The 26506-nt window shown below is 43.6% G+C and overlaps 1 protein-coding gene across 3 annotated transcripts; it reads left to right on the top strand.

The window, feature by feature from the left end:
* The first annotated feature begins 187 nt into the window (after positions 1–187).
* On the top strand, positions 188–26506 carry ZBTB5 (zinc finger and BTB domain containing 5). Of its 3 annotated transcripts, none has more exons than XM_056518307.1 (2): positions 188–336; positions 23559–26506. In XM_056518307.1, exon 2 carries the CDS (start codon positions 23563–23565, stop codon positions 25591–25593), a length of 2031 nt encoding a protein of 676 aa, XP_056374282.1. In that variant the 5' UTR covers positions 188–336; positions 23559–23562; the 3' UTR covers positions 25594–26506. The 3 variants fall into 3 exon arrangements, with proteins under 3 accessions (XP_056374282.1, XP_056374281.1, XP_056374283.1); XM_056518306.1 differs by lacking the exon at positions 188–336 and adding an exon at positions 362–700 and having other exon boundaries at positions 23559–26504; XM_056518308.1 differs by lacking the exon at positions 188–336 and adding an exon at positions 13593–13729.

The following is a 26506-nucleotide window of genomic DNA, read 5'->3' as shown; positions in this document are numbered from 1 at the left end:
CAGTCGTATTCTCTCAGTGTCTGCGGCAGACTGAAGACAAGGTGTCGTGTGGTATCCGCAGTGTGAGGATCAATACCCTGGGCCAGCCCCCGTGCTCCGCACCGACCTGCTCTGCAGCATAAAGAATGAGAGCTGATCCCACAGGGGGCGGGGCGAGGGCGGCAGCGAGTGGGCGTGGCCAGTCACAATGAGCCCATTGATGAAGAGAGGCGCGCTCAAGGGGCAGGAGGATGCTGTACCTGTTGCGAAGTCCTAGCGGGCGGTAAACTAAACATTGCCAAGTAGCGGTTTTATTTGATTTTTTTTAATACTCGAAACGACTGGTAACGACGACAGGTATAGCGCCTTCTGTTATTATACCCGTTATTTAGTGAAGTAGCGTGCAGAAAACAAGTGTAGTCTCGCGATAGGCGCCGGCTGAGGGGACCAATCAGGGCGCTGCATTGTCCCCGGCTGTCAGTGCACGGGAGGAGAAGGAGGTCGCGCTGTCTGGAGCGGTTGTGTCTGTACTCTCCGCCCGCCCCCCGCCGGCTCTCCTCCCCTCTGTCTGCTGGGCTCTCTCCCTCCCGCCCCGGGTCGCTCGTCACGTCCGGTAGCCGGAGGTTGTGGAGGAGGCCGCGGCTAGGAGCAGCTGAACCCGGGGGAGCCGTGTAACACAAAGAGGCCGCCGAGTGACCGAGGCCCTGGGCCTGAGACGCAGGTGAGACGTGACTGGGTGACAGTTCCTCCTGCCCCCCTGCCGGAGCGGTGTCCTCCCCCTTCCGTTGTGTGTTTACATCTCTCGTATGTGCACTGTGTGTAGATAGGATTGTCACATACGTATATACTGTACACTGCTGCGGAAGGATGCGCTAAGGCTGTGTTCACACTAGCGAGTGCTGTCAAGCATTGTCTACGGTTATATCCTCACCAGCAAAAATGTCAGGACATAGAAACAATGTCAGGACATAGAAACAATGTCAGGACATAGAAACAATGTCAGGACATAGAAACAATGTCAGGACATAGTAATAACGATGGATGGGAGAGGAAAAGGGGATCTGTCTCTGCTCTTCCTCTCCAGACATTAGTACAGTGTTTCCCAACCAGGGGGCCTCCAGGTGTTGCAAAACTACAACTCCCAGCATGCCCGGACAGCCTTTGGCTGTCCGGGCATGCTGGGAGTTGTAGTTTTGCAACACCTGGAGGCCCCCTGGTTGGGAACCACTGCAATAGTATGCCCTGTCATTTCTGAAGATGAGTGGATCATCTCTGCTCATGCTCCAGGATACAAGCAGTGATACATACCTGTAATGTGCTGCCAAGCTTGGGAATTTTACACTACAGTATATGATCACGATCCTTGTGATAGCATAGTAGTCACAATTCCTAATGGCAAGACTTGTAGATGTGTATGTGTATACTGTATATATACACTAGGGGTGTGAATTTGGCGATACGAATCGCGATACATGTATGACGATACGATATATCCCAATTCTGTTTACGAGACGATATATCGCGACATATCTCGATTCTGTCTCGAAAACACTATATATTGGGATTTTTACGCATGCAGTGATACCAAGTATGTTTATTTTTACTATGTTTACGTGTTTTTATATAGGAATAGGAAGTGATTTGAACTTTTAATATGGAAGGGGTCAATGTGTGTCTTTTACACTTTTATTAAAAAAACATTTTTATACACTTTATTAGACTTTTAGGGGGAATCATTAGATTCCTCAGACAGATGAATAGAGTTCTATTGAACTCCATTGATCTGTGATCCATTGATAGAGCCAGGATTTATCAATGACAGAGCCACGGGACAGCAGGAAGCAGAGGTAAGCTCTCCGGCTACCTCCACAGTGGATCACCCACCCGCGATCGTGCTACGGGGGGGGGGGGGGGGGGGGGCGGCTCGGCGATCCACCCCACTAGTCCACCAGGGAGCATTCACAGGTCCCTTTAGACGCCGCTGTCAGCTTTGACAGCAGCAATCTAAAGAGTTAATAGCCAGCCGCGGCGATCGCTGCATGCTGGCTATTAGTGGCGGCCCCCGGCTACTGAAAACTGCCGGGGGCTGCAGAGTACGGAGCGGGCACGAGTCCAGAGCCCGCTCCATACACCCAGAGCGCCGCCGCGCTTATCAGGTCCGGCCATGCTTGCACGAGCCGGAAAAATTCACATGCCCGGCGCCCGGAACTGCATGTCCCGGACGTCGGGAGATACGAATTCAACATACATAAAAGGATCGATTGAAAAATATTTTGAATCGATTCAGTGTCGCCAAATGAAAAATCTCGATAATCAAGTGAGTCGATTTTAATTTTTTAATTTTTTTATTACACCCCTAATATATATATATATACACACACACGACTATGTCTATCTTCATTCATGTTTCACTACACACTTTTTTTTTATTTTTTTTTATTTTTTTTTAAATGTCCAGTCTCAGGATAGGAGGTGCCACCAGTGTCTGGTTGGTGGGGGTCCGATCTCTGTGCTTACCGGTTGCTAGAAGCAGTGCTACTCCCATGACAACCCTGCTGTGGATTTTTGGTCTCCTGGTCAGCAGTGTTTTCCAATGTGTCTCTAGCTGTTGCAAAACTACAACTCCCAGCATGTAGAAAGATGGGCAGAGGTAACAGGAGACCAAGTAGCTAATGAAAGCATTAGGTTATGTTCACACCACATTTTTTTTTCTGTGTTTAATTACGTCTGTTTAATTTTGCTGTATGACAAAATGTGGTCAACCATGCGATCATGTAACCAAAAAAGGATACATTAGGGCCCTTTTTTATGATGTAAGTCAATGGGAAATGGCATATAGCATCATCTGGTAACATATATATATATATATATATATATATATATATATATATATATATATATATATATATATATAGACATCTTATCCCCTATCCAAAGCACCCCTGATCTTATCCCCTATCCAAAGCGCCCCCGATCGGTCTGTGGCTGATGATGGGCAATACAGGGGCCGGGGGATCATGACGTCATGACCCACCCCCTCAATGCAAGCCTATGGGAGGGGGCGTGATGGCCATCACACTCCCTCCCATAGGCTTGCATTGAGGGGGCGGGTCGTGACATCATGATTCCCCGGCCCCTGTATTGCCCATCATCAGCCATGGAGCAATCTTCACTCCTTGCAGCTCATGAACGGGGGTTCTGCAGGAGAGATTGCGGGGGTCCCTAGCGGCAGGACCCCCACGATCAGACATCTTATCCCCTATCCTTTAGATAGGGGAAAAGATGTCTGGGGGCGGTGTACCCCTTTAAGGACATGGCCCATTTTCATTTTTGCATATTTTTTTTTTCTTCCTCTCATTTTAAAATCCATAACTCTTTACACCAACAGACCTATATCAGGGCAGTTTTTTTGCGTGACCAATTGTACTTTGTAATGACATCTTTAATTTTACCATAAGATGTACGACGAAACCAAAAAATGTATATTTGCAAGCAGAAGAAAACTGCAATTTTGCAACTTTTGGGGGTTTGGTTTTTACTTTATCAATTTTGCACCTAAAACTCCATATTATGGCTTATGTTTTGTGCCACCAATTCTTCTTTGCAGTGACGTTAGTAATTCTACCCAAAAAATCCACTGCAAAACGAAAAAAAATAAAAAATTATCGTGCAACAAAATTGTAGAAAAAAAATGCCATTTTGTAACTTAAAATTAGAGATGAGCGAAGTTACAGTGATTCGATTCGTCACGACCTTCTCGGCTCGGCGGTTGATGACTTTTCCTGCAGAAATTAGTTCAGTTTTCAGGTGCTCCGGTGAGCTGGAAAAGGTGGATAAAGTCTTAGGAGATTTCCGCACGTGTCGATACCACATATGTTTATTTTTATTTACATTTTATTTTTTTATTTTTTAAATGGGGGTGTGATTCTTTTATTAGAGAAGGGGTTACATGATCTTAAGTTTATTTATTTTTTTCACACTTTTTTTTTGCAGTGTTCTAGCCCCCTCTAGTAGCTATAGCACGGCACACACTGATCTTCTACACAGATCACTGCCATGCATTAACATGGCAATGATCAGTGTTATCGGCGGTCAATTGCTCAAGCCTGGATTTCAGGCTTGGAGCATTCAATCGCCGATTGGACGTTCTGGAGGCAGGTAAGGCACCCTCTGCTCGCGTTCTAGCTAATCGGATCAGCCCGACTGAGCTGCTGTGAGTGTATTTTTGTTTCTTTAGATGCAGTGATCAACGTTGAACAACGCGTCTAATGGGTTAATAGAGCATGGCACAATGATCGCTGCCGCACGCTATTAGCCCAGGGTCCTGGCTTTCATTAGCCGCTGGGACCGACTCGCTACGCCCTGCGTCCTAAAGAGGTTAAAAATATGCTAACTTTTTTTAAACAAAAGTTTATATGCATAGAATTGTCCTTTCTGACCCCTATAACTTTTAATTTTGTATTTTTTTCATATACAAGGATGTGTGAGGGCGAATTTTTTGTGCCATGATCTGTAGTTTATGTTGGTACCATTTTAGCTTGATGGGACTTTTTGATGACCTTTTATAATTTATTTTCCTGTTATATGATGTGATTAACCCCTTAAGGACTTAGCCCTTTTTCACCTTAAGGACCCGGCCGTTTTTTGCAATTCTGAGAATGCTTTTAGTTATCATTCTGATTCCGAGATTGTTTTTTTGTGACATATTCTACTTTAACATAGTGGTAACTTGCATCCTTTCTTGGTGAAAAATCCCCAAATTTGATGAAGAAAATGAAAATTTTGCATTTTTCTAACTTTGAAGCTCTCTGCTTGTAAGGAAAATGGATATTCAAAAGAAATTTTTTTTGGGTTCACATATACAATATGTCTACTTTATATTTGCATCATAAAGTTGACATGTTTTTACTTTCGGAAGACATCAGAGGGCTTCAAAGTTCAGCAGCAATTTTCAAATTTTTCACAAAATTTTCAAACTCCCTATTTTTCAGGGACCAGCTCAGGTTTGAAGTGGATTTGAAGGGTCTTCATATTAGAAATACCCCACAAATGACCCCATTATAAAAACTGCACCCCCAAAAGTATTCAAAATGATATTCAGTAAGTTTGTTAACCCTTTTGGTGTTTCACAGGAATAGCAGCAAAGTGAAGGAGAAAATTCACAATCTTCATTTTTTACACTCGCATGTTCTTGTAGACCCAATTTTAGAATTTTTGCAAGGGGTAAAAGGAGAAAATTTTTACTTGTATTTGAAACCCAATTTCTCTCAAGTAAGGACATACCTCATATGTCTATGTAAAGTGTTTGGCGGGCACAGTAGAGGGCTCAGAAGGAAGGAGCGATAAATGGTTTTTGGGGGGCATGTCACCTTTAGGAAGCCCCTATGGTGCCAGGACAGCAAAAAAAAAAAACACATGGCATACCATTTTGGAAACAAGACCCATCGGGGAACATAACAAGGGGTAAAGTGAACCTTAATACTCCACAGGTGATTCACGACTTTTGCATATGTAAAAAACATTTTTTTACCTAAAATGCTTGGTTTCCCAAAAATTTTACATTTTTAAAAAGGGTTAAAGCAGAAAATACCCCCCAAAATTTGTAACACAATTTCTCCTGAGTACGGCGATACCCCATATGTGGCCCTAAACTGTTGCCTTGAAATACGATAGGGCTCCAAAGTGAGAGCGCCATGCACATTTGAGGCCTAAATTAGGGATTGCATAGGGTGGACATAGGGGTATTCTACGCCAGTGATTCCTAAACAGGGTGCCTCCAGCTGTTGCTAAACTCCCAGCATGCCTGGACAGTCAGTGGCTGTCTGGCAATACTGGGAGTTGTTGTTTTGCAACAGCTGGAGGCTCCGTTTTGGAAACAGTGGCGTACCAGAAGTTTTTCATTTTTATTGGGGAGGGGAGGGGGGGCTGTATGGGGGTATGTGTATATGTAGTGTTTTTTACTTTTTATTTCATTTTTTTGTGGTAGTGTAGTGTTTTTAGGGTACAGTCGCACGGTATTTAGGATACAGTTCACAGTAGTTTCTCGCTGGCAGTTTGAGCTGCGGCAGAAAATTTTCTGCCGCAGCTCAAACTTGCAGCCGGATACTTACTCTAAACCTCCGCCCATGTGAGTGTACCCTGTACGTTCACATTGGGGTGGGGGGGGCATCCAGCTGTTGCAAAAACTACAACTTCCAGCATGTACGGTCTCAGTGCATGCTGGGAGTTGTCGTTTTGCAACAGCTGGAGGCATACTACTTTGGCTGGGGATGCTGGGGATTGTAGTTATGCAACAGCTGGAGGCACACTGGTTTGCTACTTAACTCAATGTTTCACAACCAGTGTGCCTTCAGCTGTTGCACAACTACAACTCTCAGCAGTCACCGACAGCCAACGGGCATGCTGGGAGTTGTAGTTATGCAACCAGCAGATGAACCACTAGCATGCACTTTAGCTGATTGTGCAAGCTGGGAGTTGTAGTTATACAACAGCTGAAGGTACACTTTTCAATAGAAAAAATGTGCCTCCAGCTGTTGCAAAACTATAAGTCCCAGCATGCCCATAAGGGAATGCTGGGAGTTGTGGTGGTCTGCCTCCTGCTGTTGCATGACTACAGCTCCCAGCATGCCCATTTTGCATGCTGGGAGCTGTTGTTAAGCAACAGCAGGAGGCTGTCACTCAGCTCCAACTGCTGCTCCGGCACACAGGTCAGTCCCTCGCCGCCGCTCCTGGGGCCCCGATCCCAACAGGGACGCCGGGGATCTGGGTCCCTAGCAGCTGGGGTCAACTTCCCGCACCCGCTCACGTCCTCGGGAAGAGGGGCGGAGCAGGTTGCGGGAGTGACACCCGCAGCAGGTGCCCTGATTGGTCGGCCGGAAAACTGGCCGATGAATCAGGGCGATCGTGAGGTAGCACCAGTGCCACCTCACCCCTTCTGGCTATGGCTGTTCGGGGCTGTCAGAGACGGCCCCGATCAGCCAGTAATTCCGGGTCACTGGAGACCCGATTGACCCGGAATCCGCCGCAGATCGCTGGGCTGAATTGTACAGCGATCTGCGGCCATCGCCGACATGGGGGGTCATCATGACCCCCCTGGGCGATATGCCGCGATGCCTGCTGAACGATTTCTACAGGCACCGGCTCCGCTCCAGCTGGCTGCGGGGGGGCCGGGAAAGCTCATGACGTTCTCATACGTCATGAGTCCTTAAGGACTCTGAAATGAAGACTTATGAGAACGTCATGAGTCCTTAAGGGGTTAAAAATCAGTATGTTTGGTGATTTTTTATTTTTTTTTGTTTTACACAGTTTACGGTTCGGGATCAGAGACATTATATTTTAATAATTTGGACTTTTACGCACATGGCGAAACCAAATTAGGTTATCTTTCTTTTTTTTTCTTTTTTTTTTTTTTTATTATTAGGGGAGCGGGTTTTATATAGGGTAATTTCATATTTTTTTTTTTTTTATTGGGGGAGGGAGTTTTATATTCTTTCAAAAACCTTTTTTTTTTTTACACTTTTTAAGTCCCCAAAGGGGTCTTTGATATGCAATCATTAGATTGTATTTACTGTATAATGCTATCCACTGATCTAGCCTGGCTAGCTAATCTGGCTACTGATATTAGTCGACACTCACTATTCTGAAGCGAGCGCAGCTCATGCGCTCGCTTCAAAGCCATTTAAAGGGGTACTCTGGTGGAAAACAATTCTTCCAGTATTTATTAACTGCTGTATGCTCCAGAAGAAGTTGTGTAGCTCTTTTCCATCTGACCACAGTGCTCTCTGCTGACACCTCTCTCTGTATCAGGAACTGTCCAGAGTAGGAGCAAATCCCCAAAGCAAACCTCCCCTGCTCCAGACAGTTCCTGACATGGACAGAGGAAATTCTTTTCTTTTTGGAATGCTCTGATGACATCACGAGCACAGTGCTCTCTGCTGACGTTATTATAATAAGTCTTTATTTATTTATTGTTGTCCTTTAGTGGGATTTGAACCCAAGGCGCCAGCACTGCAAGGCAGCAGTGCTAACCACTGAGCCACCATGCTGCCCTTAGCATACATCTGCTATGCACGGTTGCTAAAATGGACAGAGATAAATGGACAGTGCTCGTGATATCATCAGTGTTCCAAAAAGAAAGGAATTTCCTCTGTAGCATTCAGCAGCTAATAAGTACTGGAAGGATTAAGATTTTTTATAGAAATAATTTACAAATATGTTTAACTTTCTGGCACCAGTTGATTTAAAAGAAAAAAAAGGTTTTCACCGGAGTACCCCTTTAACAGGTAAAAAAATTCTAACTTTTTAAACAAAATTCATCTGCATAAAATTGTCCTTTTCTAACCCCTATAACTTTTTTTTGTTTTGTTTTTCCATATACAGGGATGTGAGTGTTTTATTTTTTTCTGCACCGTGATCTGTAGTTTTTATCGGTACCATTTTTGCTTTGATGGGAATTTTTGATCGCTCTTTTTTTTTTCCCCTCATATATAATGGGTTTAAAAATCAGTATTTTTGGTGTTGTTTCTTAAAAATTTTTTTTTTATTGTCTACCGTTTACCGTGCGGGATCATAAACAGTATTAGTTTGGACATTTACGCATGCGGCTATACCAAATATGTTAAAATTAACCTTAGGGTATGTTCACCTGTGTGTATTTTTCTTCAGATTTTCTGCAGCTGATTTTGCTACCTATTTATTTCAATGGGTTGCAAATTCTGCACATATGAACATGCCCTTAAACGGGGTACTTTTCTGTACATGTAGTGTACCATTTTTCAGTCTAAGGTTACACTGAAGTGCTATTGGTGTATATGTATCACAGAGTTGCTCCCTGCAGTAAGGGAAGGGTGGCACACATGGCTGGTGTACACCTGCTGTCCATTGCTTTTGGTTCAGTTTTTTTGTGTGCTAGGTACTAAGATGTAAGGTAATCCTCAAGGTCCATGAAGTCATTGCTTGAGTTGTTAGGTTTAGTCTGCAAAGTTGCAAAGCTTTTTTTTCATAATTCATTATTGGAGTATTTTAGGTGTTTCCCTTGTATATACAATCAGGTCCATAAATCTTGGGACATCAACGCAATTCTAACATTTTTGGCTCTATACACCAACACAGTGGATTTGAAATGAAACAAAAAAGATGTGCTTTAACTGCAGACTGTCAGCTTTAATTTGAGGGTATTAAAATCAAAATCAGGTGATCAGTGTAGAAATTACAACAGTTTGCATATGTGCCTCCCACTTGTTAAGGGACCAAAAGTAATGGGACAATTGCCTTCCCAGCTGTTCCATGGCCAGATGTGTGTTATTCCCTCATTATCCCAATTACCTTGAGCAGATAAAAGGTCGAGTTCATTTCAAGTGTGCTATTTGCATTTGGAATCTGTTGCTGTCAACTCTCAAGATGAGGTCCAAAGATCTGTCACTATCAGTAAAGCAAACCATTAATTGGCAGAAAACACACAACAAACCAATCAAAGAGAGAGCGCCAAAACTAGGGATGTACCGATACTAGTATCTGTATCGGGGCCGATACCCGGCATTTGCATGGTATCAGGGACTCGTTTAATGTCCCCGATACCAAGGCCGATACCTGCTGCAGTGCAGCCGTCAAATGCCCCGCTCTGCTGCCCCATTCTGCTGTCTGCATCCCCGTTCTTCCGTCCGCATCATGGTCTCCTATAGAGGAGCATGTGACACACACGTCCCTCCACCTCCTCCACTGCGCCCAGTGTAACGCTATGGAGGAAGCAGAGTGACGTGTATGTCACATGATCCTCCATAGGGCGCCATGATGCGTACCGGAGAACGGGGTAGCGGAGCGGCAACCGCAGGTGAGCAACTACCGTGGGGCGCTGTCTAGAAGGGGTGCACTGTCTAAAGGGCCACCTGCTGTTTTACAAGGGGGCCCTGCAGTTTACAAGGGGGGGGGGGGGCTGCTGTTTACAAGGGGGCACTTTCTACAAGGGGGGCCTGCTGTTTTCCAGGTGGGCACTGTCTACAAGGGGGGGCTTGCTGTTTACAAGGGGGCACTGTCTAAAAGCGGGGGGGGGGGGGGGCAGCTGTTTACAGGGGTGCTGCTACTAATGTCTGCAACTATCTATACTACCTACAAGGGGATACTACCTACTATTAAAGACAATCTTACAGCAGAGTCACCTGCACTAACTTCAATTTATATGTAGATAGTGCAGCTGACCTGGTTTCTATCGCTGCTCATCATGTGAACATCAGCGCAATCGCTCACCGCCAATGCTAATTCCCTGCTCTGCCCAATGGAGAAGAGAGAAATCTTGGCTCATACAACAGCAGCCGCCTCCATTGTACACAACAAGGAACCCACATATCAGCACGATAAGCAGCGCCAGAAACCGCGTCAGCTTGGTGTCAGATTCCCCTTAAAATAAAAGTACTTGTAATTGGTATCGGTGAGTGCTAGAATTAAAGTATCGGTACTTGTACTCGGTCTTTAAAAAAAAAAAAATAATTTAAAAAAAAGATGGAATCGGGACATCCCTAGCTAAAACATTAGGCGTGGCCAAAACAACTGTTTGGAACATTCTTAAAAAAAGAACGAATGCACCAGGGAGCTCAGCAACACCAAAAGACCCGGAAGACCAAGGAAAACAACTGTGGAGGATGAACGAAGAATTCTTTCCCTGGTGAAGAAAACCCCCTTCACAACAGTTGGCCAGATCAAGAACACTCCCCAGGAGGTAGACGTATGTGTGTCAAAGTCAACAATCAAGAGGAGACTTCATCAGACTGAATACAGAGGGTTCCCCACAAGATGGAAACCATTGGTGAGCCTCAAAAACAGGAAGGCAAGGCAGTTCTGGAACAACATCCTATGGACAGATGAGACCAAGATCAACTTGTACCAGAGTGATGGGATGGAGTATGGAGAAGGAAAGGAACATGATCCTAAGCATCCCACCTCATCAGTGAAGCATGGTGGTGGTAGTGTCATGGCATAGTGGGCATGTATGGCTGCCAATGGAACTGGATCTCTTGTATTTATTGATGATGTGACTGCTGACAAAAGCAGCAGGATGAATTCTGAAGTGTTTTGGGCGATGATATCTGCTCATATTCAGCAAAATGCTTCAGAACTCATTGGATGGCACTTCGCATTGCAGATGGACAATGACCCAAAGCATGCTGCAAAAGCAACCAAAGAGTTTATTAATCCCTTAAGGACTCAGCGTTTTTCCGTTTTTGCATTTTCATCTTTTCCTCATCACCTTCTAAAAATCATAACGCTTTCAATTTTGCACATGAAAATCCATATGATAGCTTATTTTTTGCACCACCAATTCTAATTTGCAGTGACATTGGTCATTTTACCCAAAAATCCACAGTGAAACGGAAAAAAAATTCATTGTGCGACAAAATTGAAGAAAAAAATGCCGTTTTGTAACTTTTGGGGGCTTCCGTTTCTACACAGTGCATTTTTCTGTAAAAATAACACCTTCTCTTTCTGTAGGTCCATACGGTTAAAATTATACCCTACTTATATAGGTTTGATTTTGTCTTACTTCTGAAAAATCAAATACATGTAGGAAAATTTATAGGTAAAAAATTCTCATCTTCTGACCCCTATAACTTTTTTTATTTTTCCGCATACGGGCCGGTTTGAGTATTGATTGGACTTTTTGATCGCTTTTTATTAATTTTTTCATGATATAAAAAGTGACCAAAAATACGCTATTTTGGACTTGGGAATTTTTTTGCGCGTACACCATTGACCTTGCGGTTTTATTAACAACATATTTTTATCATTCTGACATATGTTTTTATGGGAAAAGGGGGGTGATTCAAACTTTTATTAGAGAAAGGATTAAATGACCTTAACTTTTTTTTTTTTTTTTTTTTGCAGTGCTATAGCTCCCATAGGGGGCTATAACACTGCACACACTGATCTTTTACACTGTTCACCGCAAAGCCATAGCTTAACATTGATTAGTGTTATAGGTGGTCCATTGCTCAAGCCTGAATCTCAGACTTGGAGCAATCAATCACCAATCGGACGCGACGGAGACAGGTGAGGGGACCTCTGCTCGCATGCTAGCTGATCGGGACATCGCGATTTTATTGTGATGGTCCCGATCAGCCCGACTGAGCTGCCGGGAAGCTTTTACTTTCATTTGAGACGCGGCGATCAACTTTGATTGCCACGTCTAAAGGGTTAATAGCGCTGCACGCTATTAGCCCAGGGTCTCGACTATCCTTAGCCGCCGGGACCGACCCGGTATGACGCGGGGTCACGGCGGGACCCTGCGTTCTATACCGGGCGCAAGGGCGTACAGGTACGCCCTGCGTCCTTAACCCCTTAAGGACCCGGGCTTTTTCCGTTTTTTCATTTTCAATTTTTCCTCCTTAACTTTAAAAAATCATAACTCTTTAAAATTTTCACCTAAAATTCTATATGATGGCGTATTTTTTGTAATGACACTAGTCATTTTACCCAAAAATCTACGGTGAAACGGGGAAAAAATCAATGTGCGACAAAATTGATGAAAAAACACTTTTGTAAGTTTTGGGGGCTTCCGTTTTTACGCAGTACATTTTTCGGCAAAAATGATACCTTATCTTTATTCTGTAGGTCCATACAGTTAAAATGATACCCTACTTGTATAGGTTTGATTTTGTATCACTTCAGAAAAAATCATGAATACATGTAGGAAAATTTATACGTTTAAAATGTCATCTTCTGACCCCTGGAACTTTTTTTATTTTTCTGTGTTCAGGGCGCTATGAGGGCTCATTTTTTGCGCCGTGATCTGAAGTTTTTAGCGGTACCATTTTTGTTCTGATCAAAAATGCGCTATTTTGGACTTTGGAATTTTTTTGCGCGTACGCCATTGAACGTGGGGTTTAAAAAGCGGTATATTTTTATAATTCGGACATTTCCGTATGCGGTGATACCACACGTTTATTTTTATTTACACTGTGTTTTTTTTATTCTTGGAAATGCCGGGTGATTCAAACTTTTATTAGGGGAAGGGATAATTGAAAGGGTTAATGATTTTTTTACACTTTTCTTATGCAATAGTATAGCTCCTATAGGGGGCTATAACATTGCATTCACTGATCTTTTACACTGATTGATTCATCTCCATAGGAATGGATCAATCAGTGTTTTCGGCGATTGATTGCTCAAGCCTGGATCTCAGGCATTCATTCGGCGATCGGACAGCGCAGGAGAAGTTAAGAAGACCTCCTCCTGTGCTACAGCTGTTCGGGATGCCGCGATTATTCCGCGGCGAACCCGAACAGCTCCATGAGCTAGCCGGGCACTTTTACTTTCGTTTTTAGCCTTTGAGCGCGCAGCTTTGAGCGCGCAGCTAAAGGGTTAATAGTGCGCGGCACCGCGATCAGTGCCACGCTCTATTAGAGGCGGGTCCCGGCTCGATATGATGTGGGGTCACCGTGTGACCCCGCGTTATATTGCAGGACCGGGACCCAGGACGTACCCATATGTCCTGGGTCCTTAAGAGGTTAAGGGAAATGATTGGAATGTTATGTAATGGCCAAGTCAATATCCTGACCTGAATCCGATTTGAACATGCATTTCACTTTCTGAAGACAAAACTGAAGGGAAAATGCCCCAAGAAGAAGCAGGAACTGAAGACAGTTGCAGTAGAGGCCTGGCTACTGGCTGGCAGAGAATCACCAGGGAGGAAACCCAGCGTCTAGTGATGTCTTTGTTCCAGACTTCAGGCTGTAATTGACTGCAAAGGATTTGCAACCAGGTATTAAAAAGTGAAAGTTTGATTTATGATCGTTATTTGGTTCCATTACTTTTGGTCCCTTAACAAGTGGGAGACACATATGCAAACTGTTGTAATTCCTACACCGTTCACCTGATTTGGATGTAAATACCCTCAAATTAAAGCTGAGTCTGGAGTTAAAGCACTTCTTGTTCATTTCATTTCAAATGCATTGTGGTCGTGTATAGAGCCAAGAATGTTAGAATTGTGTCGATGTCCCAATATTTATGGACCTGACTGTACTACAATACAGCAAAACCTTCTTTAGCATCTGCTCTGAAAGAAGTGTTCTTAGGATTGGGGGGGGGGGTATGTTATTGGCATAATTCATTGATGCTGTGCAGAAGATCACAGGGTACGTTCACACGAGCAGATCCACAGCGTACTTTACACTGCGGATCCGCCGCTGAAGGACCCTCTGTATTCTGCCTTCACATGTGCCTGTCCGTAGCGGCAATACGCCGCTACGTGCAGACAAACTGAAACGATGTACTCGCACACATCGCGACCGCTCCTCCTGCTCAATGAGCCAGGTCGAGAGCTGCCGCGAGTATAATGCACTTGCGCGTGGCGACTCGAACATCGCACTGTCTGCTCATAGTGGCGTATTGCCGCAGAATACAGAGGGTGAAGGCAGAATACTGAGGGTCCTTCAGCGGCGGATCCGCAGCGAAATCCGCTGTGAAAATCAGCTCGTGTGAACTAGGGATCGACCGATATGTTTTTTTTTTCTTTTGTTTTTTTAGGGCTGATACCGATAATCTGGGACCTTTCAGGCCCATAGCCGATAACTTATACCGAGATTCCGGTATAAGTTATCGGCTATTTAAACAGCGGCGGCGGTCTCTGGGGGGCGGGGGGGACGTTATCGGCCAAACCAATAAGCGGTCGATCCCTAGTGTGAACGTACCCTAAGGGTACATTCACATGGGCGGATTACTTGCGGAAGTTCCGTAGTGCATTTGCTGCGGAAAATCCGACTTATGACTTCAACGGGTCAGCAGAAAATCGTCAATAGAGGCATTGAAGTCAATGGCAGCAAAATCCACTGCAGATTTTATGCAGCAAATACGCTGCGAAAATTCCGCAGGTAATCCGCCAATGTGAATGTACCCTTAATGTGATTTAAACTTTACACAATGCAGGGACTAGAGAAGAGGCATCAGCTCAGTAAAAGAGTAGTGTCTGGTGCGAATAATCGCATTTCGAATATTTATCGTGAATATCGCAAATTCGCGAATATATTCGCTATATATTTGAAATTACGAATATTCACTTTTTTTGCATATGTGAATATTCCATATGCGTATATTCGCATATGTGAATATTTGCATATTCCTTTTCACTTGTGGGCCAATTAGAATGATGCAAATACACTTGTCAGAGGTTATCAACAACATCCCTAGCAACCAATAGTAAAGTTTCCCACCCCCCTCACTGTTTTCTTCCTCGAATACGCGAATATAACGAAAATAGGATGAATATTCGTCTATACAGTGCTCCCTCAACATACGATGGTAATCTGTTCCAAATGAACAATTGTTAGTTGAAACCATCGCATGTTGAGGGATCCGTGCAATGTAAAGCATAGGAGAGTGGTCTCCAACCTGCTGACCTCCATATTTTGGAAAACTACAACTCCCAGCATGCCCGGACAACCAACGGCTGTCCGGGCATGCTGGGAGTTGTAGTTTTGCAACATCTGGAGGTCCGCAGGTTGAAGACCACTGGTTTAGGAGGTTATTACTCACCTGTCCCCGCCGTTACTGCTGCCCTGGATGTTGCCCTCCTCGTCCCCGGACCGTCTCTGCTGTGTCTTTTCATCGCTGTCATCACGTCGCTGCGCACGCCGCTCCTATAGGATGACGGGGCGGTGTGCACGATGACGTGATGACGACAATGCAGAGGATCCCGAAGAGGACGGTCCGGAGACCCGGGACAGGTGAGTGACACCCACCGGACCACACGGGGCACCGTAAACGGCTATCCGGCAGCAGATGAAGCAGTCTGCACTGCCGGATAGCCGTTTTTGCGATGGCCCCGACATACAAAAGCATCGTATGTTGATGCTGCCTCTGAGAGGCCATCGTATGTTGAAATGATCGTATGTCGGGGCCATCGTAGGTCGGGGGGTCACTGTATATATTCGCGAAATATAGCAAATTCGAATATGGGCAATGCTGCTCATGACTACTAAAGAGCTGAGGAAAAGTTGTGTGAGAATAAAAAAAGAGAGACTGGAGGACAGTACCTTGTGTATTACCCTGGTGTTCACTGACCCTGCTTAGGGGTCCACACAGATAGAAGTCTCTATAAGATAGCCAAAATAAATGCGTCTATCCTTTTATTGTACTGCAAATAATCAAGTCCACTTTGGATTCGAACATTACTCCTGACTTACAATCCATTTTCTTTGGCATAAGCAGTGCCTGACATTAGGTTTTCTTTCTTCAGAGGAAAAGATGACCAGTGGCCCATAGTAACCAATCAGATTGCTTCTTTTATCTTTTCAGAAGCATTGGTAAAAAAAATAAAAAATAAAAGGGTTATTCCGATGCTCAGCGTTTGGAACAAACTGTTCCAAATGCTGGAGCCGGGAGCTCGTGATGTCATAGCCCCGCCCCCTCATGACATCACGCCCCTCCCCCTTAATGCAAGTCTATGGGAGGGGGCGTGACGGCTGTCACACTCCCTCCCATAGACTTGCGTTGAGGGGGCGGGCAGTGACGTCATGAGCTCCCGGCTCCAGCATTCGGAACAGTTTGTTCCAAACGCTGAGCATCGGAGTACCCCTTTTTAATTTTTATTTTTTTACCAATGCCTCTGAAAGAGAAAAGACACAATCTGATTGGTTACTATGGGCAACTGGTCATCTTTTCCTCGGAAGAAAGAAAACTTACTGGTCTCCTTCCCCTAAGTGTCAGAGCTGCCCCTGCTTCACAGATGGTTAAGTATATGCTAGATTGATACACATCATTAAAATGATGGTACGAGATTCTGTACATCTAATCTGTAACATACACATGATGATATCTCAGTTGCTACTCATATCTCGATTTCAAATTGACATGAACATTCTGAAAAACAGTCTTAGAGGAGGAAAAAAAATGGTGTTCTGAAGTGATTTATTGTTTTTTGCTTATGTGCACCAAATTTACCAACTCCCCTTGGTAGTATGATAAGCAAAACCAAAGCAAAAATGAAATGACTTCGCTTTCCAAAGGCAACAATGAATTATCTTTTGGCTGTGTTGGAGTCCTTCAGCTTTGGACCAAATTTTTAAAATGGTTCAAATACTTCTTACCTTTTTAATAGACACATCCGCCTGATACTGAAACCCAACTGCTACTATGCCATGCGCCCACTTCCCGGTGCAAGTTAATGGCTGGCTGAGGCCGTTCCTTTGTGTTGTGTCACCAGACAGGTGCCCCTATCCTCTTTATTCTATGCCCTATGCATTGGAACCCCTTGTGGAGTGGCTTTGTCAGAACCGAATACACAAGGACTACATAAAGGGGGTTTATATATTCAGGTGATAGGATTTTGTACCTTGTGGACCCCAGTCCTTCCATCCAAAATGTAAACATGATACCTTTAACCCCTTAAGGACTCAGGGTTTTTCCATTATTGCATTTTTGTTTTTTCTATATAAAGGCTTGTTTTATGTGCTACATTTACTTTGTAATGACATCAGTCATTTCAGCACAATATTTACAGAAAAACCCCCCAAAAAAATTATTTGTGGGAAAAAATGTTAAAACATGTTTGAAAATGTCCCCTAATGACCCTATAACTTTTTTTTTTTTTTTTTCTTATACGGGGATGTGTGAAGGCTGATTTCTTGTGCTGTGGTCTGTAGTTTTTAGCTGTTCCATTTTTTGTTTTGATAGCTTTTTATCCTTTTTATTTTATTTATTTTTTGGGGTGTATACAAAATGACCAGAAATACACAATTTTGGACTACAGTATTTTTCAACGTATACGCCATTGAAGGTGCGGTTCAATTAATGTTAAATTTTTTGGACATTTACGCACGGGGTGATACCACATACAGTCATGGCCGTAAATGTGGGCAACCCTGATTTGAAAAAAGGAAATTGGACACAATGTCACACCAAACTCCAAAAATGGTCTGGACAAAATTATTGGCACCCTTAACTTGAAGGGGTATTCTGCGACCCCCACGATCTCCCTGCATCACTCGCATTCTATGCGGGAGCTGCGTCTCCAGTTTTGGAAACCTCCAGGTTTCCGTCCGTCACGCCACACCCCCACCATTCATGTCTGTGGGAGAGGGCGTGACTGGAGACGCAGCCCCGCGGGTGCTGCAGGGAGAATGCCGGGAGGATCCCAGCAGCGGGCCCCCCGTGATCAGACATCTTATCCTCTATCCTTTTGGATAGGGGATAAGATGGTTTTTGCCCGGAATACCCCTTTAATATTTGGTTGCACACCCTTTGGAAAAAAATTACTGAAATCAGTTGCTTCCTATAACCATCAATAAGCTTCTTACACCTCCCAGCTGGAATGTTGGACCACTCTTCCTTTGCAAACTGCTCCAGGTCTCTCTTATTGGAAGGGCACCTTTTCCCAATAGCAAGTTTAAGATCTCTCCACAGGTGTTCAATGGGATTTAGATCTGGACTCATTGCTGGCCACTTCAGAATTTTCCAGTGCTTTGTTGCCATCCATTTCTGGGTGCTTTTTGACGTATATGTTTGGGGTCATTGTCCTGCTGGAAGACCCAAGATCTCAGATGCAAAATCAGCTCAGCTTTCTGACCCTGGGTGCGACCCAAAATCAGTTGGGAATCCTCAGATTTCATGATGCCTTGCACACATTCAAGGCACCCAGTGCCAAAGGCAGCAAAACAACCCCAAAACAACATTGAACCGCCACCATATTTCACTGTAGGTACTGTGTTCTTTTCTTTGTAGGCCTCATTCTGTTTTCATTAAACAGTAGAATGATGTGCTTTACCAAAAAATTCTATCTTGGTCTCACCTGTCCACAAGATGTTTTCCCAGAAGGATTTTGGCTTACTCAAGTTCATTTTGGCAAAATGTAGTCTTGCTTTTTTTATGTCTCTGTGTCATCACTGGGGTCCTCCTGGGTCTCCTGCCATAGCGTTTCATTTCATTTAAATGTCGACGGATAGTTTGCGCTGACACTGATGCTCCCTGAGCCTGCAGGACAGCTTGAATATCTTTGGAACTTATTTGGGGCTGCTTATCCACCATCTGGACTATCCTGTGTTGACACCTTTCATCAATTTTTCTTTTCCATCCATGCCCAGGGAGACTAGCTACAGTGCCATGGGTTGCAAACTTATTGATAATGTTGCGCACTGTGGACAAAGGCAAATCTAGATCTCTGGAGATGGACTTGTAATCTTGAGATATTTTTCCACAATTTTGGTTCTCAATTCCGAATTAATAACGCGAAAACGGTTTTACCGAATATTCTGATTCTGAGATTGTTTTTTCGTGACATATATTCTACTTTATTTTGGTGGTAAATTTTCGGCGTTACTTGCATCCTTTTTTGGTGAAAAATCCCCAAATTTCATGAAAATTTAGCATTTTTCTGACTTTGAAGCTCTCTACTTGTAAGGAAAATGGATATTCCCAATAAATTTTATTTTTCTTCACAAATACAATATGTCCACTTTATGTTGGCATCATAAAATGGACATATTTTTTATTTTTGAAAAAATTTGAAGGCTTCAAAGTAGAGCAGCAATTTTCAAAAAATGTAATGAAAATTGCAAAATCTGAAGGGACAGACGTTATAGAATCACAACTCCCAGCATGCCTGGGCAGTCTAGGCATGCTGAGAGTTGTAGTTTGGCAACATCTGGAGGGCTACCGTTTGGGCATCACTGTAACAGTGGTCTCCAAACTGTGACCCTCCAGATGTTGCAAAACTACAACTCCCAGCATGCCCAGACAGCCTTTGGCTGTCTGGGCATGCTGAGAGTTGCAGTTTGGCCTTCCTAGTGGTTGCCACAGTAAAGATCACTTTACTTTCACTTTCATTTTTGTCCAGCCCATTTTTGGAGTTTGGTGACATTATGTCCAATTTGCTTTTTTTCAATCCCTTTTTTGATTTAGTTCCAATACACACAAAGGGAATAAAGGTGTGTATAGCAAAACATGTGTTACTGCAATCCTTTTCTGTGAGAAATACTTCATTTTCAAATTTCAGGGGTGCCAACATGTACGGCCATGACTGTATGAATGTTTGTTTTTGTTTACATATTTAGAATTTTTTTTAAATGGGGAAAAGGGGGGGGGGGGTGATTCAAATTTTTATTAGGGAATGGGTTAACTATCATTTATCACCTTTTTTTTTTTTTAAATACTTTTATTACACCATTTTATAGTCCCCATCGGGGACTATTATATGCAATCGTTAGAATGCATACACTGTTCAATGCTATGCCATAGCATAGTATAGCATTGATCAGTGTTATCAGTGCTGGAATGCTCCAGGCTGCTGAGGTACTGCCTCCATGAGCACTGATCGGACAGTGAGGAGGCAGGTAAGGGCCCTCCCGCTGTCCTCTCAGCTGATCCGGGATGGCGCGGTTTTACCGCGGTGGTCCTAATCAGCTCCGCTGAGCTGCCGAGGATGGATTTTTTTTTTCATTTTAGATGCCGCACTCAACTTTAATCACGGCTTCTAAGGGGTTAGGCCGTCATAGCAGGGGAGCGGGCTCAGGGCGTACAGGTACACCCTGCATCCTTAAGGGGTTAAGTACCTCCAGCGTTCCCGCGGTGCCTCCAGTGTCTTGCTCTTCAGATCCCTTGCCACAGCGGTGTCCTGTCTTGGCCAGTTATTGGGGTAGTGTGACTCTCTGGGCACCAATTTTACTCTAGGCCCAAGCGTTACTGTTTCTGAGAGACAGGATCACAGCCAGGGACCGGAGCGGGACTTCGGGGGCACCGCTGGAACACTTGAGATAAGCAAAGATAGTTTTTATATTCTAACCCCCCCCCCCTTTCCGCTGGATAACCCCTATAATTGGTCCATATTCGTTATTATGCCACTTGAGTCTTTTTTTCCCTTAACAGCCGACCGATATACCCTACTGCACACGGAGCTTCAGCCTATCACCAGCCGAGGCGGGACATCGCTGCGGTTGGTGATAGGCTGAAGCTCCGTGTGACGTGCCGGGCTAACAGGAAGTAAGAAGAATACAGCCCGAGACCGAACACCTGTACCGGAGTGTACCGGAGCCCCGGGGGCTCGTTGGCAGATAAGAGAAAGTTTGTTTTCTTTTATTTTGCAGCCCGGACGGGATAAAATGAGAAAAGTGCGCGCCGGACTACTCCTTTAATAGCCAGCTGCGGCGATCGCCGCATGCTGGCTATTAGCGACGGCCCCCAGTTACTGAGAACAGCCAGGTGCTGCAGAGTATGGAGCGGGCAGGAGTCCAGAGCCCGCTCCATACACAATGCAGAGCACCGCATGCTGGATATTAGCGGCGGTGATGCATCAGCGGCCCCCGGCTACTGAAATCAGCTGGGGGTCGCAGAGTACGGAGCGGGCACGAGTCGGAGCCCGCTCCGTACACCCAGAGCGCCGCCGCGTCAGATCCGGCCTGCCCGGCTCCACAAATGTGGAACTTGTATCTCCTGATGCCCGGGACATGCTGTTCCGGGCGTCAGGAGATACAAATTCCACATCCCTAAAAGAATCGATTAAAAAATATTTTGAATCGATTCAGTATCGCCAAGTGAAAAAATCGCGATAATCGCGCAAATCGTTTTTTTTTTTTTTTTTTTCTTACATCCCTAGTCAGACCTATTTCCGGCTGTCATGCCTTGAATCTTCAGCCAACAGAGACTTTTGCCCTTCTGAAAACTTCACCATGGGCCCGATTACCACTATCAGTGGCTGGTTGGGTTAATCTTGCTGAAATTATACTGCTACTCAAAATTTTATGTATCACCCACCAAGCCCCCTTATTTTAACCACGGTATCTCTTTCAAGGGATAGAATCCATTATTGTGCCTTTTGTGCAGCAGAGAGGTATAGTTAAAATGGCTTGAAATAGCTTGAAATAGGATGGATGATAGTTCTGGACACCCAGCTCTTACATGTTCATCATTGGGAGGGCTTGAAAGGCAGTGGTTACTGACGACAGGCCCCTGCATATATCAGATTTTAGTTACAGTATATCAATCCTTAATTGTGTCTTCCCTATGGGGGAGATTTATCAAAACTTGTGCAGAGAAAAAGTGGACCAGTTGCCCATAGCAACCAAGTAGCTTCTTTTATTTGTAGAGGTCTGAAAAAGAAAAAAATAGACACTATATGGTTGCTATGGGCAACTGCATCGCTTTTCTTCTACCCAGGCTTTGATAAATCTCCCCTTATGCCCCATATATTCTAAGTACATTCTTCACCAAGCAAAGCAGGTGTGGGATATAATTCTGTAACACTATGGCAATCTTAATTTTATCCATACACTCCCTTAGGAAAGGAACACATGTTGCAGATACACTTCAGATTTTCTGCAGTAGAAAATGTACGAAAGACAGAAATGTACTGAGCTGGAAGGGGGACGTATAACACCTTCCTTTCGGCAGATTCTGCTGCCGAAAACTTGCCACGGAGAGCTTGCGTTGAGTTTGAAAGTAAATCCGTTCATGTGAACGAGTCCTAAAGGTATTAATGTACAGGTGCCCGAATTTCTTAGCATCCCAGATTGCACGCTTTGGCTGTCTGACTGTTTTCAGTACTAAGTACAATTAATATCTTTTGCTAGTTTGAAAACCCAGATGGTTATCTCTGTCTGTAAGGATTTTTTGTTTTCAGTTGTTTGTTTCATTCATATTTAAAAGCATCTGTAAGACAAATTGCATATGCTATATATACTGTACTTTTCACTTCATATGGTATTGTTCCTACTGTGTATCTTTTTTAAGTTTCAATAAAATTCTCTTGCATAAACTAAAAAAAAAAATCACAGTTGCTACACATCAGAAGCAAAGATCCTAAAATCACTAAGGCTAGGTTCACATTACGATTTAACCATCCGATTATCGGACCGTAAAATCGGACGAAATCGGATTGCAAAAAGTCGTATACAAAATTTCTTTGCTATCCGATTTTAAAATCGTATCCAAAAATCGTACAGATGAAAATTCCATCCAATTTTCAATAAAAATCTGATCCTGTTTTTAAAATTAATGTATGCCAATGACAAAGTTAAGTGTATGTGTTTTTGAAGTCTACTGCGCGTGCATGCTAAAAAATCGTGTGTGATTAATCAGATAGAATCGCACAGTCACACGATTCCATGTGATTTACATAGACATCAATAAAAAAAAAAAAATCTGACTCGATTTTGATCAGATTTAGAATCTGGACGAAAAATCGTGGTCAACCACGATTTTACCTCCGATCTTAAATCATGCAAAATCGGAGATGGATCAAAACTGATGCATTTGTTGTCTATCATTAATGAATGGAAGTCAATGGATACGACTTGGCATGCAGGTTTGTACGATTTCAAATTTAAAAATTGTGAGAAGTAGGATGGTAAAATCGTGATGTGAATGCACCCTAACATCTTATGAAGCAAGATAGGAAATGTACTCTGAGCATTACAATTGACAATACATGTCGTCTGATCTAGAGAAATTAGCTTGGGGGGACAGGAACCTATTTAAGGGTGCGTTCACACGCTATTACTAGCAGCGGGTTTCCTGAAAAGCCATTGGGTGTATGAACCAAAATGTTTCTTCAAAATGTGCATGTAGCCTATACCAATGTACTGACTTTGCATTTCTCTTTCTAGGACCATGGATTTTCCTGGACATTTTGAACAGACATTTCAGCAGCTTAACTACCAGCGGCTCCAGGGACAGCTTTGTGACTGTGTAATAGTCGTGGGCAGTAGACACTTTAAAGCTCACCGCTCAGTGTTGGCCGCATGCAGTACCCATTTCCGTGCTCTGTTCACTGTTGCAGAGGGTGACCAAAGTATGAACATGATCCAACTGGACAGTGAGGTGGTAACGTCTGAAGCCTTTGCCGCTCTGATCGATATGATGTATACGTCCACTCTTATGCTTGGAGAGAGCAATGTGATGGATGTTCTACTGGCAGCATCTCACCTCCATCTGAATTCAGTAGTAAAAGCATGCAAACATTATCTCACTACAAGAACATTGCCCATCTCTTCTCCAAATGAGAGGTCTCAGGAGCAGAGTGTGAGAATGCAGAGATCGTTCATGCTTCAACAACTGGGATTGAGCATAGTTAGTTCTGCCTTAAATTCCAACCAAAGCAATGAAGAGCAGTCACAGCAGCAACAGAACTCCATGAGCTCCTCCGTCCGTAGTGGTATGGTGGAGCAAAGGGCCACATTTCCGATAAGAAGGCTTCATAAAAGAAAGCAAACCTCTGAAGAAAGGGCAAGACAACGCATGAGGACCTCTATTGAAGAATGCCTCATAACAGATGTTACTAATGAAAGTGTCCAATCGATGGTAAATTCACGTGAAGAATATTTTTCTCCTGATTCTATCAAAATAACAGACAATATGAAATCTGATTCCGCCAATGACAACCAGGATGATGGCACTATCCTATTTGATCAGTCGTACAGTAACCAAGAAGACACACAAGTGCCCAGCCAGTCTGACAATGGTGGGGAAAATATTATTTCAATGGCATCCCAGACACAATCTGTTGAAACAGGCTATGGGCAAGAGTCCTCTTGTGATAAAGCAATGTATACTTCAGAGACTCGTGAAATTACATTGGACGAAAAAGACCATATGAGAGTTATTGTAAAATCTGAGCCTCTGAGCTCCCCAGAGCCACAAGATGAGGTAAGCGATGTCACATCCCAAGCAGAGGGAAGTGAGCCTGTTGAAGTAGAAGGTGTTGCAAGTGGTGAAAAGATAGAACTGAGCCCAGAAAGCAGTGATCGGAGTTTCTCTGACCCTCAGTCTAGTACTGATAGGGTGGGAGATATCCATATTTTAGATGTAACAGCTAGCTTAGAGCACAAATCCTCCTTCAGTATTTCTAACTTTCTAAATAAGAACAGAAATGGCAACCTCAGCTTAAGTCAGAACAGTGATGATAACCTTCCCAATACAACCAGTGATTGTAGAATGGATGGAGAGGTGTCCTACCTTGTGAGCCCCGAGTCTGGACCCAGTGGTCATTCTTCTGTTATGTCTCACATGGATAATCCTTTCGGTGATGGGCCAGATTCCCATTTTGCTCGTCCTATGCAGGATGTAATGTCTTTACCCTGTGTTCAGTCCTCTAACTACCGTGGAAATGACCCATTTGGAATGGACTTTCCAAGGTCTGGATTAGGACTTCACTCAATGTCAAGATCGATCATGGGAAACGTTAGGGGCCGCGCTTTCAATTTTCCAAATTATCGCCGTATTGCCCCCAAAATGCCTGTTGTTACATCAGTACGGAGTACTCAGCTACAGGATAACGCTTCCAACTCTCAACTGATGATGAATGGGTCAAATTCCTCATATGACAATGGGAATACATCTCAACAGGGTCCACCACAGTTGACAAGGGCTTCTGCAGATGTTCTTTCCAAGTGTAAGAAAGCTCTCTCTGAGCATAATGTGCTGGTGGTAGAGGGTGCCCGGAAATATGCCTGTAAAATATGTTGTAAAACCTTCCTGACTTTAACAGACTGTAAAAAGCACATCAGAGTACATACCGGTGAGAAACCGTATGCCTGCCTGAAATGTGGAAAACGGTTTAGTCAATCCAGTCATTTATATAAGCATTCCAAAACTACTTGCCTTAGGTGGCAGAACAGTAATCTTCCGACGACATTGCTTTAACATTAGCACCATTTCTCCAAAAACTCTCCAAGACCAATTGATATCATGTTGTGTGATGTAGCAGCATCTCCTTGTACCTAAAGTAGAAAGACTCAGCGTGTGTTGTGAATGAACAAGAAAATGACTTGGATAAAGTATCTGGTCTTGGAAGGGAATAACACCTTCAGATAGATATTTAACCTCTAAGTTTTGAGGTGCAAGTTCATTTGTTTATGGATGTTTTATGTAAAATAACTGAATACTAACACTGTTTTATCAGGTATTTCTGTACAATTGTGTAGACATAATGCAGCAAAATGCATTTTTATCCATTTTTTGGTAAGTATTGTTTCCTTTCTTCAAGTAAGTTATTGAAAACAAAGTTTTTCAATTGAGGACAATATTTAAATCTTGCCAATAAAGGATCTCCATTGCTAGTGTTCTTGTTCACCATAATGCTCTATGGCTTCTGTGTCGTCTTCTGCCTACACTTTCATACCTTTTATTTCCAATAGACCAAATGGAAAACAGACCATTGTTCAGTATAAATTCAGTAACGACAGATCATCATCATCACTTTTATGCTTCCTGAATCAGGAGTCATTAAATAGGCCCCTGGTGGCTTCTCCCCATCCCACCGCCTTAATTGATAGATTTTTCCTATACTAAACAGGAAGACCTCTATTAATCAAGGCTGGCAGGGTGGGAAGAAGCCACCAGGGACTGCCCCAATGACTTGTGGGTTGGGTAGCATGAAAGTTATGGCATGTTCCCTTGATGTGACACCTGATGCGATTACAACATGCCAAAGGTCATTTTAAACTTGTCACAAAGTTTCAACTTATATTACAAGTGGCAACACATAAGAGGTTAATATCATGTGTCCTACCATGCCTGGATGTCTGCAGGCACATCTGTAAATATGGAGAAAACA

Source organism: Hyla sarda, chromosome 1 (assembly GCF_029499605.1).
Source record: "Hyla sarda isolate aHylSar1 chromosome 1, aHylSar1.hap1, whole genome shotgun sequence".
Classification (NCBI taxonomy): domain Eukaryota; kingdom Metazoa; phylum Chordata; class Amphibia; order Anura; family Hylidae; genus Hyla; species Hyla sarda.
Note: the sequence above shows the minus strand (reverse complement) of the source record. Positions and strands in the feature narration are given on the sequence as shown.

What these genes read in the sequence shown, in the direction of transcription:
- ZBTB5 (XM_056518307.1), top strand. Translation starts at nt 23,563, where the DNA reads ATGGATTTTCCTGGACATTTTGAACAGACATTTCAGCAGCTTAACTAC.